Genomic DNA, 12,498 nt, shown 5'->3' with positions numbered 1-12,498 from the left:
AGCTTAGGCAGCTACTGCCCCATCGCTCGCACTGCGCTGGAGATCTATTTTTGGCTGGGCCGGTTTTCCAAACCAGTTCACAGCATGTCCACACAGCCACGCGTACGAATACAACGGAAGGATGGGCGGGGAGAAATGCCGTCAAACCAAGGTCCATGGCAAACGCTGGATCTGGATCCCGGCGTGCAGGAGGTGTCAATCCCCCTCGACTGTGTGCGGAGGGAGCCCAGAGAGTTTGTTTCCCTGGGCTCACCTCAGGCACTGAAGTGCCAGTGGCATCACAACTGTGTCAGCGGCAAACCCCATGAGACCTCAACCATGGCAATAACCAGGCCGAGAAATACTTTGTGTGTCTTCTGCTGCTCTCTGTGGATACATCTTAATTAGCTGCTTATTTGCAGTGGAGCTGCTAAATTTACTTCATTGTCACTATTTATACTTGACAATACTGCAAGAAATAATTCTTCTGAGTTTGAATCTTTACACCTGGTTGTGTTGACAAGATGACAGATTCCTACCCTCCAAATACATCATTAATCCTTAAATAAAAGAGGCACATTACACAACTTTCCCTCTTTCACAAAGGAAAGGGTTTGATTTTTAACGTGTGAGGGTTAATACAGTGCAACGGCTTGAAAATTCGGTTATTGCTAGGTGCTCTCCGCAATGTGAATGGTCAGAATAGACAGGTGAAAATTTCCCTGTATTTATATCTCTGGATCTAAATGAAAACAGCAGTATCTTCAAGACACATAGACAGAAAACAACTCCAGGAACAACTGAAGTTGCTGCAGCCTTTTCAGAATAAGGGAAGAGCTTAAGGAAAGACCATATACACATATTAGAATATATTTTAAGGATGCTATGCTGGAGAGATTTAACCTAATTACTTAGTTTTCCTAGGTCAAACAATTTCACTGAGGCAACATTACTTTCAGGATAAAGGACAAATCATGTACAAATACCATACAACTCACAGTACTTGAAACATGTGCCATTAAAATAATACACATGTAAAATATGCCGTTTTGTCCATTACTGAGAAACTAAAAAATGTACTTAGACATGTTAGAAAAATAATTAGAAAAAGCCTGAATGTGTAAGTAAATTAATTTGAAAATGGAAGTAATTAAAGCAATGATTTTACCCTCTTTTGCTTTCTCACAAAAAGATTACTGAAAACTGAATGCCAGACAATGTCTTGTAATTGTTAAAATATACTGTTCTGGAAAGTGATCAAGGTTTCCAGTTACATTCCTACTGTTTGAATTCAATACAATTAATTATCTTTTGATTTTTCATATGCATGAGCTTTTTGTACTTTTGAATTCTGAATTGCTTAATATTGCAAGAATTTTCTAAAAATAAGTTTTCCAGTGTATGTAAAAGACAGTTGCCTTCCTATGAAGAAGTTATGCTATACCAACAAAAACACATTGCATTGGTAGCCTTCATAGAACAAAGTCACTGAATAAAATTATTTGAAACACAGATCCTTGCAGATGTTATTAAAATTGTGGCTTTTTATCTGAAGAGATTGGGGAGAAGACTTTGCAGAGCTCCCCCCCTTCCAATACGGCAGGCAAAAAATACCTCTCTGATTTACCTAGGAAAAAAATGAGTTACTGCTTGCTATGAAATCAGAATAGGAATATATTTCTTTAAGTGTGTGTTTTCATTAATTACACACCAACCTGCATTGTTTGGGTGGTGAATAAAGAGGAAAAGCGTTAGAAGTAGTATTTCCCATAGAAACAACTGTCTGTCAAACAAAGCATAAAAAGACAAAAGGCAGAAACACTGTTTCAGCTTGAATGCCTTAATGTCACTATTCGTCATGCAGCACTTCCTCAGAAAACCCCAAAGTACAGTTAACTCCAGTCCTCTTTACACTGCACGTTTTCTCCGTTGGTACAGGATTAAAATGTGCCGGGCCTGACAATGAAACAGCAGAGCCATCGCACATTGTTATGCAACTCACTGTCTGCAAGGGTGGCTCGTAGCTCCTTCTTTATTCAGCAAGTGCCAAGCGCATGTTTAATCAATGTCACAGCTCACCACAGTGTGCAACTAAAGCCACTGTCATTCCTCTCTTCAGATTTGCCTGGCTAAGTTATGCAATGCTCCGAAGAATACCTTAGAATTCTTTCCAGAGGCTCTGAATGCAGGTGTGTGGCAGCGCTCACACCATTACCAGTAAAGCAGATCTCTTTTCATCCTTTTTCAGGCTGGACTAAAATTACATAGTGTGACTGCACGTAGTTCGCTGCATTTGGAATTACAGCATGTCAATGTGAGAAAGCTTCTTCAGACGGCTGCCACGAAGAGTAAATCAAAGGCTGGGTTTTTACTGAAGTCTTAATAAATAACTAAGTGTAACTGAATACAATCAGGAGCTGTTTGGGGTGGGTTTTTTTCTTTCTTTCTTTTCTTTTTTTTTTTTTTTTAAAGGAAAAACCGAGCAGCATGCATTTCGTTGCTCTGCATCATCTAAGGAAAAAAATCGTCAATTTTAATGAGAATTAGTCAACAGTGAGGATCATTACGAGAAAGGGTTTTACTGTTTTTCAACTACACTTGCTTTAGTGGATTACGGAGAGAGAAGGCCAGTCATTTGGAAGATTCTGTAACATTATTATCCTCACCGATAAACTTCTTCATCAAGGAACTGTTCATGCTCTTATCTGGTCTGCCTGAGTGAGGAGAGCAGCCCCTTCATGAAGATAAAAGCCTGGTTTGCCACTGAATCGACGAGTAAGAAGCATGTCTGATGACATTTTATTCCTGATGCAATGTAGGGTAAGAAACACCATATTTTTTTTTACCTTTCTGTAAGATATGCTCTGAGCTGATGGCTTTAATTAGACTCACAGCAGAAATACGTTTATCCCCAATGATTAAAGACGTTTGCCAGGAGAGAAAAATGCTATTCCATTATAAAACGTGACTGCAAATTTTCAGTAAATTGGGATTATCTGAACTAGTTGAAAACCCACTCGAATTTTGGTTTAAGGTTGGAAATTTCTTATCAGTAAGGCTAAAACAGCATAGCAGATTAGATACAATATCAACGTCTCAGCCACCAATGAACACAATTTTACAAGGAATATGTTTCTAGAGGATATCTGACTGTAAATTAAGAGTACACGAGCAGCTAAGTAATAGAGATGACTTGTCAACCTCACTTTTACAATAAAAAAAGGTAATAAATCCTACACGCATCTGTAAATACCCATCTCAAGTCCTTATATTGCATAAAATTTTCTTACTATAAAAGTACTGCTGTCCTTTGGCATACTGCAATAATAAGCATATATAACAATAACAACCATCTTTCTATTTGAAGAGACAGACATTTTCTGTTAAATGTTTACTGTTGCATGGTCGTCCAAAAGCTATCTATTAAACAAGTAAAAGGATAAGATCTCACCTGCAATTGCCTGCTTAAGGCTCACTGGTTAAAAGAGACTGTGACACTGTATTAAGGAGGCATATTTTCCACATTTAAGAACAGCAGACAGGAATATTTTCAACTGGTTTTGTACTGTGAGAGTTAAATATTTCACAACAGCTGAAAATTCATATAATCTCCCAAGGCATTGAGTATTTGACAATGCTCACATACCTGGTTTCATCAATTTGATGTTTCGTAAGGAAACAAATTAGCTGGCTTAAATACAAATTTTAGATTTCTTTTATAATAAAGCATGTTAATTGGTTTGAAGCATCAAGCTATTTTTCACTCCTCCTACCAAATCTGTATCTAGAGAACAATTACTTTTAACATGGACATGTTCACACAAAAAGAAAACAAAAGATGAATACAACTCAATAAGCATGGCATTAAGAAATACTGTGTAAAGAAGTACAGAATTGTTTTTAAAAAGATCAAAGCTTGCATGTTTGTCAGAACAGATTTACCATTTGCTTTCTTTCTTCTAGCTAGCTGCCAGAATACTGGTGAAGGTATTTGCAGGAAAAATGGGGACCTCTGCCATCACAACACTGGAAGATGTAAAAAGGCAAGAGGAGAAAGAGGAAAAAGAAGAATCTATTTTAGCACTGCTTGGGATTATTGGAACTGTACTCAATTTATTTGTTATTGTTTTTGTGTACATCTACACTACACTTTGATGACATTTTTGAACATCAATTGCACAGCACACAGTGCAAAGACCAGCGATGGTAAGAACGATTTCTAAATTTAAAGCAAAAAAACACCACTGTCTGAAAAGATTATCAAAAACATTCCAGAGCAAAGTGTCTGGCTAAGGGCGCTATATCAATGACTGCTAAATGATTGCTATATCAATGACTGCAAGCCCAGCTAGGGTGCTAAATTACGTAAATGAAGGCAGACAATATTCAACATCTCATTGACAACAGATGAAATCCAAATAGCAGAAACAGAGATGGCACTGTTTTATTGCCAGCAAACATGCAAGACAAGAAACGTAAGCAAACACCAAAAACAATCAGAACCTGGAAAGAGATGAAATATATAAATACACATAAGCAAGCCCCATGATGCTTTCTATGGTTTTGTGCAATATGTCTCTTCATAGCTGAGACCAGAAAACAGACAAAAGGGTTTTATTTTTAGATCATCCTAATTTAGGCTTATAACTTACACTAATGTGTAAGTGTGGCAACAGGAACACTGTTATACCAAAAATTGTAATATTATAAATAAAATTTTAACTATTGACTATACTCTGCAGCATTTTTGTTAGTCTTGTGGAAAGCTGAAAAAAGTTAGCTTTTCTTGCCTTTACTGAATCTGTATTTGAAATCATCATGCTATATTGACGATGTGCTTTTCTAATTAAAAATACTTTAGTGGTGTGAAAAAAATAGTTTCAGTACTTCTTTTAAGAAATATTAATAATTACAATGACACATTAATACATATTCTCCAAATGAAAAAAATCTTGTTACATTTTCTATATTGACATTTTTAGAATGTGTTTAACACAAGTCAAATATAACTTTCATGTTTTCACCCTGATCCTTTTTTTCAAATAAAACAAAACATACAAAGATTCATGGTGTTGCATGGAAAACAGGTTTAACATCTTTGCCCTGAAGAGTATATTCCCTCTTTCTGAACCAAGTCCTGAAGACATTTTCCCTTTTTGTGTCATTCATGGTTGAGGCCTAGAATTGCAGCTCCTATGCATACTTCATGGAACATGTAATTAGACGATTAAACTATTTCCACATTTTAAATTAAACCTGTGTATGTCTTTGAATTAGATCCAAAGCTGCAGACATTCTGAGATCATAGAAGCTTTTATATACATTAATACCCCTCGCATGTATCTTCTAGTAGAAAAGCTACTTTTGCAGGATTAGGATTAAAAACACAGCAGAAAAGCAAGACTAAAAAAAGAGGAAACACTGATTTTAATAAATACCATTCTTAGTATTACACGTGCCATAGAGGAAGAATGGAGGAGCTGCATTTCTGAAAATCAGTGCAGTTCTTTGTCCTAGGCTGCAAATCCAGTCCTTCCATAAAATGACAAGCAAAGAAATACATCTCTTGTATAGGTGATAGCCTATTACCGTATAGAACTTCATAACTGCTAAGCCAGATGAGCCTTTGGAATTCACTTTGAACAAGCACATGCATAAAATAAGGTCAGGTATCTAGAACAGAATGAATTTGGTAATGATATTTCAGTCCGTTGCAGAAACTACACTGTAACACACTGATTTATGGACTAATGAGGTGGAAGATGGTATATTCTGGTTTTGCCACTTTGAGTCGATACTGGCTCATCCGAAAGAAATGCTAGGAGAGAGCTGAGGCTGAGCTGGAAGGAAACATGTGCAGGCAAGAAAATATATTCACTATCTGTAGTCTACAGCAAATCTCTAGTATTGTATACTCATTTTCAGTACCTGAAGCACCAAAGCATTCTGTAAAACTAAGCTACATTCCAGAGAAATTATGCAGGTGATTCATGTTTATTTAAGACTAGAGAATAGAGTCAATACATTATCAAATTTTTCAATATACTTTTTATATCTACATACTTATGGATACTATTGCATTAAGCTCGTAATACAAGGCTATTTGAAATAGGTCTTAAAATGGGAGGTTACAAGAACCTGAAAACTGAACAGAAATATAAAATTCAGGTAGAAATTACTGCTGTTTATTTTGATCCTGAAGTTATTTAAAACGTGTCAATTCTGTGAAATAAACACACAGTTTTATTTCACATCATTTCAGTGCACAGCTCTCTTCTCAAAATTGTGAATCAACTACTACTCCAGCACTGGAGTGAAATACTGCACCTTTTTTTGTAAACATTTCAACAGCAAAACAGATAAAAAGCAATCCCAAAGTTATAACTAAATATGGCAAAGGTTCAGCATCATTCTTTTACCTGTCAATGAGTTCACTAATGAAAACTAGTGGAATTTTTAACTTTGGTAACTCTATACTGTCTATCTAAACTGCCATGGTACTTCTAGTTTCACTTATAGCAAAAGGCTATAATATAGGCTTTGACCCTTTGAAGGGAGTCACAGGGTAATATTATCTTTAGAGATTGCCCCAGCATACGAGTTATATTTTGTTTTAAAACAGAAGTCTGTTATCCTCTCTTAACAGGTAATACTTGCGCTCGATACTCATGTAGACCCCTGATGCTTATGTGTTTAATCCAATATATGCATAAGAATCTTAACAGCAACTACCTCTTATTAGACACAGTAAAAAGTCAATAGTCTAGGGAAAAGCAGAATTTCATGATGATTCAACATTTACACTGCAGTGGTACCTCCACACCTCCAGCAATGGATGAATAAAGATGCAGTACTCCTAGCTAATGAGCTCAGTGTACCACCTTCAGGAGACCCATAAGGGAATACAAGCTTCCTGAGGTACTCAGCCTACTCAGTCCAGTAGAACTGGACTACTTTGCAAAAACTAAAGCAACACCATATAACGCCTTGAGAATAAAAATAGAAAAGAAACACTCTAACATCAGCAGGCAATCTAGTGTAGTTCAAGCTCTGAGGTAAGCAGGCGAGACCTGAAAAGTATTACCTTAATGGACTCAACTAACAAAGGTATACCAAAAGAGGCAGAAAAAAAGAATTCAGTACATTCATCTTCAACAGATTTGTTGAATACTAATAAAGTTCACAATGAGGTATTTGGCAGCAGGATGAAGCAGTACAACTGTTAATAAATCCACAAGTCCAGGGTGCAACGGTACTCAGTAAAGTAAAGGTGCATTAAAAGCAAATATTTGACTCGCATGAAGTGGAACATGCTGGTCAGTAAACACAATCCTTTTCGTAAAGCCCTCACACAGAAATGCATCAGGTCTTCCCAGCAGTCAAACCCAAGGAAGACTGAGCTAATGTACCGCCAAGCTATGCTGAACACATCACATGGAGTCTTTGTCCACCAAAGAAGGAAGGGTGACCAAGGGTAGCTAAGAGGGAAGCATGTGAAGAAAATGCTGCAAGAAAAACCCAGCTAAATATCACAGCATCACCTGCTTCCTGTAAGCCTGGGAACTGAAGCAAACTGAGTTCAAGCAGAATTCTGCAACTTGCTCTGAGGTCTGCCTTCCAAGGAAGAGATGGTACCACACCTCTGTCACTCTTCAGCTTTCAACAAGATTAAATCATCCCAGGGTCTGCTAGAAACTAGTTTAGGGACAGACTAGTATAACTACATTTTTAATCAAGAAGAGTCTACCTAGTAATGTGGTATCGCTGATAAATCACAGCTTCATGGAGCTTTTTACTGTCCAAACCCATAACGAAATATACAGTCCCTGTCCTAAAAGACACTTGGTTTTCCTGTTATTCCACGATTCCCTTCCACTGCCTTCTCTCCATAAACCTTGTTAGCTACAAAGACTACTATTACTACTGCTTTCTTCTCTCCCACTTGTAAATACAAGCTTGTATTAATCCCCTTAAGCCTAGGTCCATCAGTCAAATAACTTTTACCTTTATCAGCAAAATCTAGACCTTCAAGATAGCCAGGTACTCTAGTTAGAGCCTGATGCTCACAAGTGTGCTGGGAACCTCTTGTTGCACGGGGCAGGTTTCATTGTTGTGCATTTTGTTCAAGGAGAGAAATATCCACATATTTGAAACAGTTCCTACAGTGGTGATTCTTTCAAATGAAATGTGCTGTACACAAGACAACAGTGAAAAGGTTTTACAGGACAGATTTTGGTGTGAAATGTGCATAAATGCTCAGCAATTAATACAGGGTAGATGTTCAGTGATAGAGAAGTTAAGAATGACATGCATTGTACCAATGGAAACATGAATTAAGTACTTAGGACTAAACACAAATGTTAAAAAAAAATCTCACCATGTTAAAAAGATAAAAATTTTTTCAGTTGTAAAATGAAAGATAAAAGCCACAGTAATGCCATACCAAGATACAAAACAAACACAGGAAAAAATTATCAAGAAACAGGGTGAGGATTACAGCAGTTATTGCTCCTTGTGACTAGAGCTATGATCTATCTTGCCTAATAAGGAAAGTCCTTCATAGGCAGATAAACCTTCTTTCCCTACAAGAAAAAAGCAATTACGGAAATTAATGAAACTGGTCAGTTCACAATTTTCAAGCACTTCACAATCACCTTGCTCTGATGCAGACGAAGCTGCAGAATGTGTCAAAGCAAAATGGTTTGTAAAGATCTGCTTCAAGGTGAGGTTTCTAAAAGATTAAAAGTATGTGAGCACTCCTTATATGATCAATATTCCTTTTATCTAGAAGAATCTAGATAACCACCTTATCCATGTATGTTTTGGGCAAATTGAGCAGGAATGGCAAAACATATTTAAGCAACAAAAAACCTAGATAAATTTTTAACTGTGACAAAGGCCAATTTTACATTCTGATACTGGAACTGTTCAAGAATTTTGCCAAAACAACTTTGCAAGCAGGACATATCATACCTGTAGCTAACTGAGTATGTCTAAACCAAATACAAAATTCTCATTAATACCAAAATTCTTACTATCTTGTACCACCGTAGTGGTATCAGCCTACCCAGTGCAATAAAGGGAAACAGCACACACAGCAGCTTCACTGCATATTATATGTCTTTATAGAAAATTTTTCCCATGTAATTTTATGTATATGGCAGATATGTAATATGTGAAAAAACCAAAAATATAGTAGAGGAATACCTTCAGCATAAGGAACCCTTTAACTGGTATCACTAACATCCATCCAAGTCTGAGAAAGTTAGAGTTGCTAAAAATCGCTATTTTCTGTCAGCATTATGCGGCACACCTTTTACCTGCTGGGGTGCCAGAACCCAGGAACACTCTATTAGGACACTGCATACAGAATGCTAATTTCTTAGTCCAGCTTGTTGTAGAAATAATAGTTACCTGCTTCTTCCACATGAAAGCATGTTTTGATAGCAGAAGGTACACTGGTCTGAAAACTAGACGACCATGTACATGAGCGTTACTAATAACGCTGTTCCCTTTCCTGCCCGCCCTGAGTAGGCATTCAGCACTATTGGAGATGGGAAATTTTCAGCCTTATGAGCATTGTACCGGAGTTTAACATAGCTCTAGAGCTTCTCAACCTGTCTCTCCTGCGACAGGCAGGCCCTCTGTCAGCCGTGTCTCCTGCCACTGTTAGTGACACAGAGAGTCCCAGCATCACCTGCAACTCAAGACATTAATGTGAGAGTTATTTGTCTGTTTCTGAACTAAGGAGTAATTACTGCATTGGAATTATGCCTGGCTATCACTGAGACAAACTATTTTTAGCAACTCCTTTCAAACTAAATGCATCTGACTCAAATACTCATGAAGAGAAGACATTCTTTCCAGAAGTCATGCTTTTTTGCACATTTCCCTCCCATACTGATATCCTATTACATTTTCAAAGACAAGCTTGACTGATATAACCCTGCAAAGCTATTTCTTTTTAATCCAGAAGAACATTGTTAATTACAGGTTTATGTATAGAATTTTGAACAAATACAGCAGGAAGCATTCAAGACTATAGCTTAGATCAACGTATTAAGCACAACAACGCTGCTACGTTAAGAGCCACAGATCCATTTATGAAAAAGCAGGAAGCGTCTGCTCTGTTCCCTCTTTACTAATTGTTAGTTCACCAGCACAACATACGAACATCCCCTGCCAACCTCAAATAACAGTAGTCCAGCAGCGGAAAACACACCGAAAATGAACATTTTGCACTGAAACTTGGCCTTTTCTTTGTACTTTGTAAAACAAATGGTCCCTGAAAGCCAAACTAGTCTGAACTTTTCTCCACCAGCCACATAGCTCATCTTTTCTATCAGTATCTGACTGTTCTTCCCCAGTTAAAGGTGACTTACACAGCCACTTTCCCATTGAAAACAGCAAAAAGCAATTTCAACACCTGAGATTGATCTATAACTCAGAATCAACAGCTTCATCCTTTAGATAACATACCATTTCTGCCAGGTCCTTCAGTGACTTTTCCTTTCTACCTCAACAAAGAGGAATTTATGAGTATCTGCTAGAAAGATTACTTTATTGTTTTACTTTGTTTTACATTAGATTTTCATTTGCAGTAATGAGCCTGGTGTATAAACTACAGAGTTCCATTTTCCTCACTGCTGTATGTACAAAATAGAATGAACAAATTCATTGCAAAATTAGGGAGACGTGTCAAACTGTGGGCTGGCAATTGAAAAATCTTCATATTTTTGTTTTTATTATAAGGCCCCAGCAGACATTTTGAACTACTTCCATTCCATACAAGATTATCTAATGCCCTAGTTAGCACAGATTAAGAGAGTCACATTCTTGTTTTAGTTCTATGTAGCTTTGTAAATACTTGATACAGATGATTTCTCTCTTACCCCGCAGATAAAATATACCGGGTAATTCAAGAAGAAGCTATGACATTGTTTCAAGAAATTCACATCACCACACCCTAAAACTGGCATTCAAAAGAACTGCAATAATGTGACAAGACGTTTAGCAGTTACTCCAAAACTAGGGCAAGCAAAATAAGGGTCCAAAACCAAATCATTCCGATCCTGAACAATTCCCTCTGCTACTTAGGGATTACATTCATCCTTACAAGTGAACTAAACGAAAATTCACCCTAAGGCTAAGGCAGTGTTTAAAAACGTCAGGCTGACAGTTATCTGAAGAAAAAAGGCTTATCAATATCTTTGTATTAAAGCCCGTCATCCAGTGAGATTGAACATAAAGCACAAACCCAGTCTGCTGGTTTTGCCGTTAGTTCCACAGAGGCATTTGCTTAACTCCTACTGCTTGACACTACCTGGTACCTTGCTGCGAAAACCATTTCAGTTGTACAACATACTGGATGAAACTATTAAAACGACTTTGTTTTATCATTATGAGTAGAAATGTGATGACAACATAAAACTAATTTGTTCTTCCTTTAAAAAAAGCCCAACATTTTCATTGTTCCCATATACTTGAAGTATTTTGCAGTTTTGGTAAGAGGCTTATTTTTATATTTCCCAAATAAAGCAGAAAAAGCTCTGATCAAATTAAAAGAGAACTGCCCTAACACATGCAACATTTACCAACTTCATGCATATACCTGCTCAATTTTCCCACAAAATTAACATTTTTCTTCACAGTAAGACTGATGGTGGTGTATACTCTCTCTCTCCCCATGTATCTTCTACAGAACAACTAAAATACAAACTTTTCAGATAGAAATACTATCTTCCTGTTAATGTCAACAGTTTAAGGATTAAATTTCACATTTAAAAAAGACATTAAAAAACAAAGTTTAAACTCTTACAAGAAATGAGTATTTCAATGAATACTACAATTTTGTTTTCTAAGGCTCAAGTTAATGTTCTATTAGTACAATTCTAAATTCACAAATGTACTGAAACTAGCCAGAACTACCCATTGTTTATATAAAAACTTATTTGACAGAAATAATCCAACTTTGATTTAGAAGCAGAGAATAGCACATTACCTGAATCATTGCGGAGGTATGACGACATTGCTGGAATGAGGCAAGACTGACTGAGTAGCTCTAGGAGAACGGATGGAAGAGCACTGCTGTTTTGTCCTCTCCCCTCATGGCTACTGTGGGTCTCTCCATTTGATGTAGTCCCTGCAGGATTTATGTAACTGGCAAGAACCTGAAATACACAAAAATTTTTAATCAAACTCCATTTATTTTAGACAAAAGAATTTTGACTTTCCTTCCTTAAGGAAGGCATCATAATACTTCACTAGCTGTTTTGCTAATTCAGTACTGGTATTTATTTCAGCAGTCCCAAAGATCTGTCAGAAGAAATTCTATACATTTTTTAGATTATTATTCTAACTTTGGCTAATGCTAAATTTTAATAGCTACTGTAATTCTTAGCTACTTTAAGAGATGAATTAATATGAATTTTGACAAATATGATGGAGTTACTCAGAGCAGGATTTTGCCAGCTCACACCACTGAGACACGCAGCTGATCAGTCCCATTCTCTTCACAAC

General features: G+C 36.9%; 1 protein-coding gene across 1 annotated transcript in view; it reads right to left on the bottom strand.

The window, feature by feature from the left end:
* The window catches only part of BIRC6 (baculoviral IAP repeat containing 6), a gene marked incomplete at both ends in the record, with an annotated part of 189,330 nt that overhangs the window by 41,924 nt on the left and 134,908 nt on the right, over nt 1-12,498 (bottom strand). The window contains one exon of the mRNA XM_081998399.1: nt 11,981-12,149. Within this exon, the coding sequence (XP_081854525.1) occupies nt 11,981-12,149 (169 nt within the window). The remainder of the gene's footprint in view (nt 1-11,980; nt 12,150-12,498) is intronic.

This window comes from Phaethon aethereus (assembly GCF_964289735.1).
Source record: "Phaethon aethereus genome assembly, chromosome: 3".
NCBI lineage: Eukaryota > Metazoa > Chordata > Aves > Phaethontiformes > Phaethontidae > Phaethon > Phaethon aethereus.
This window is presented reverse-complemented; position numbering and strand designations above follow the sequence as displayed.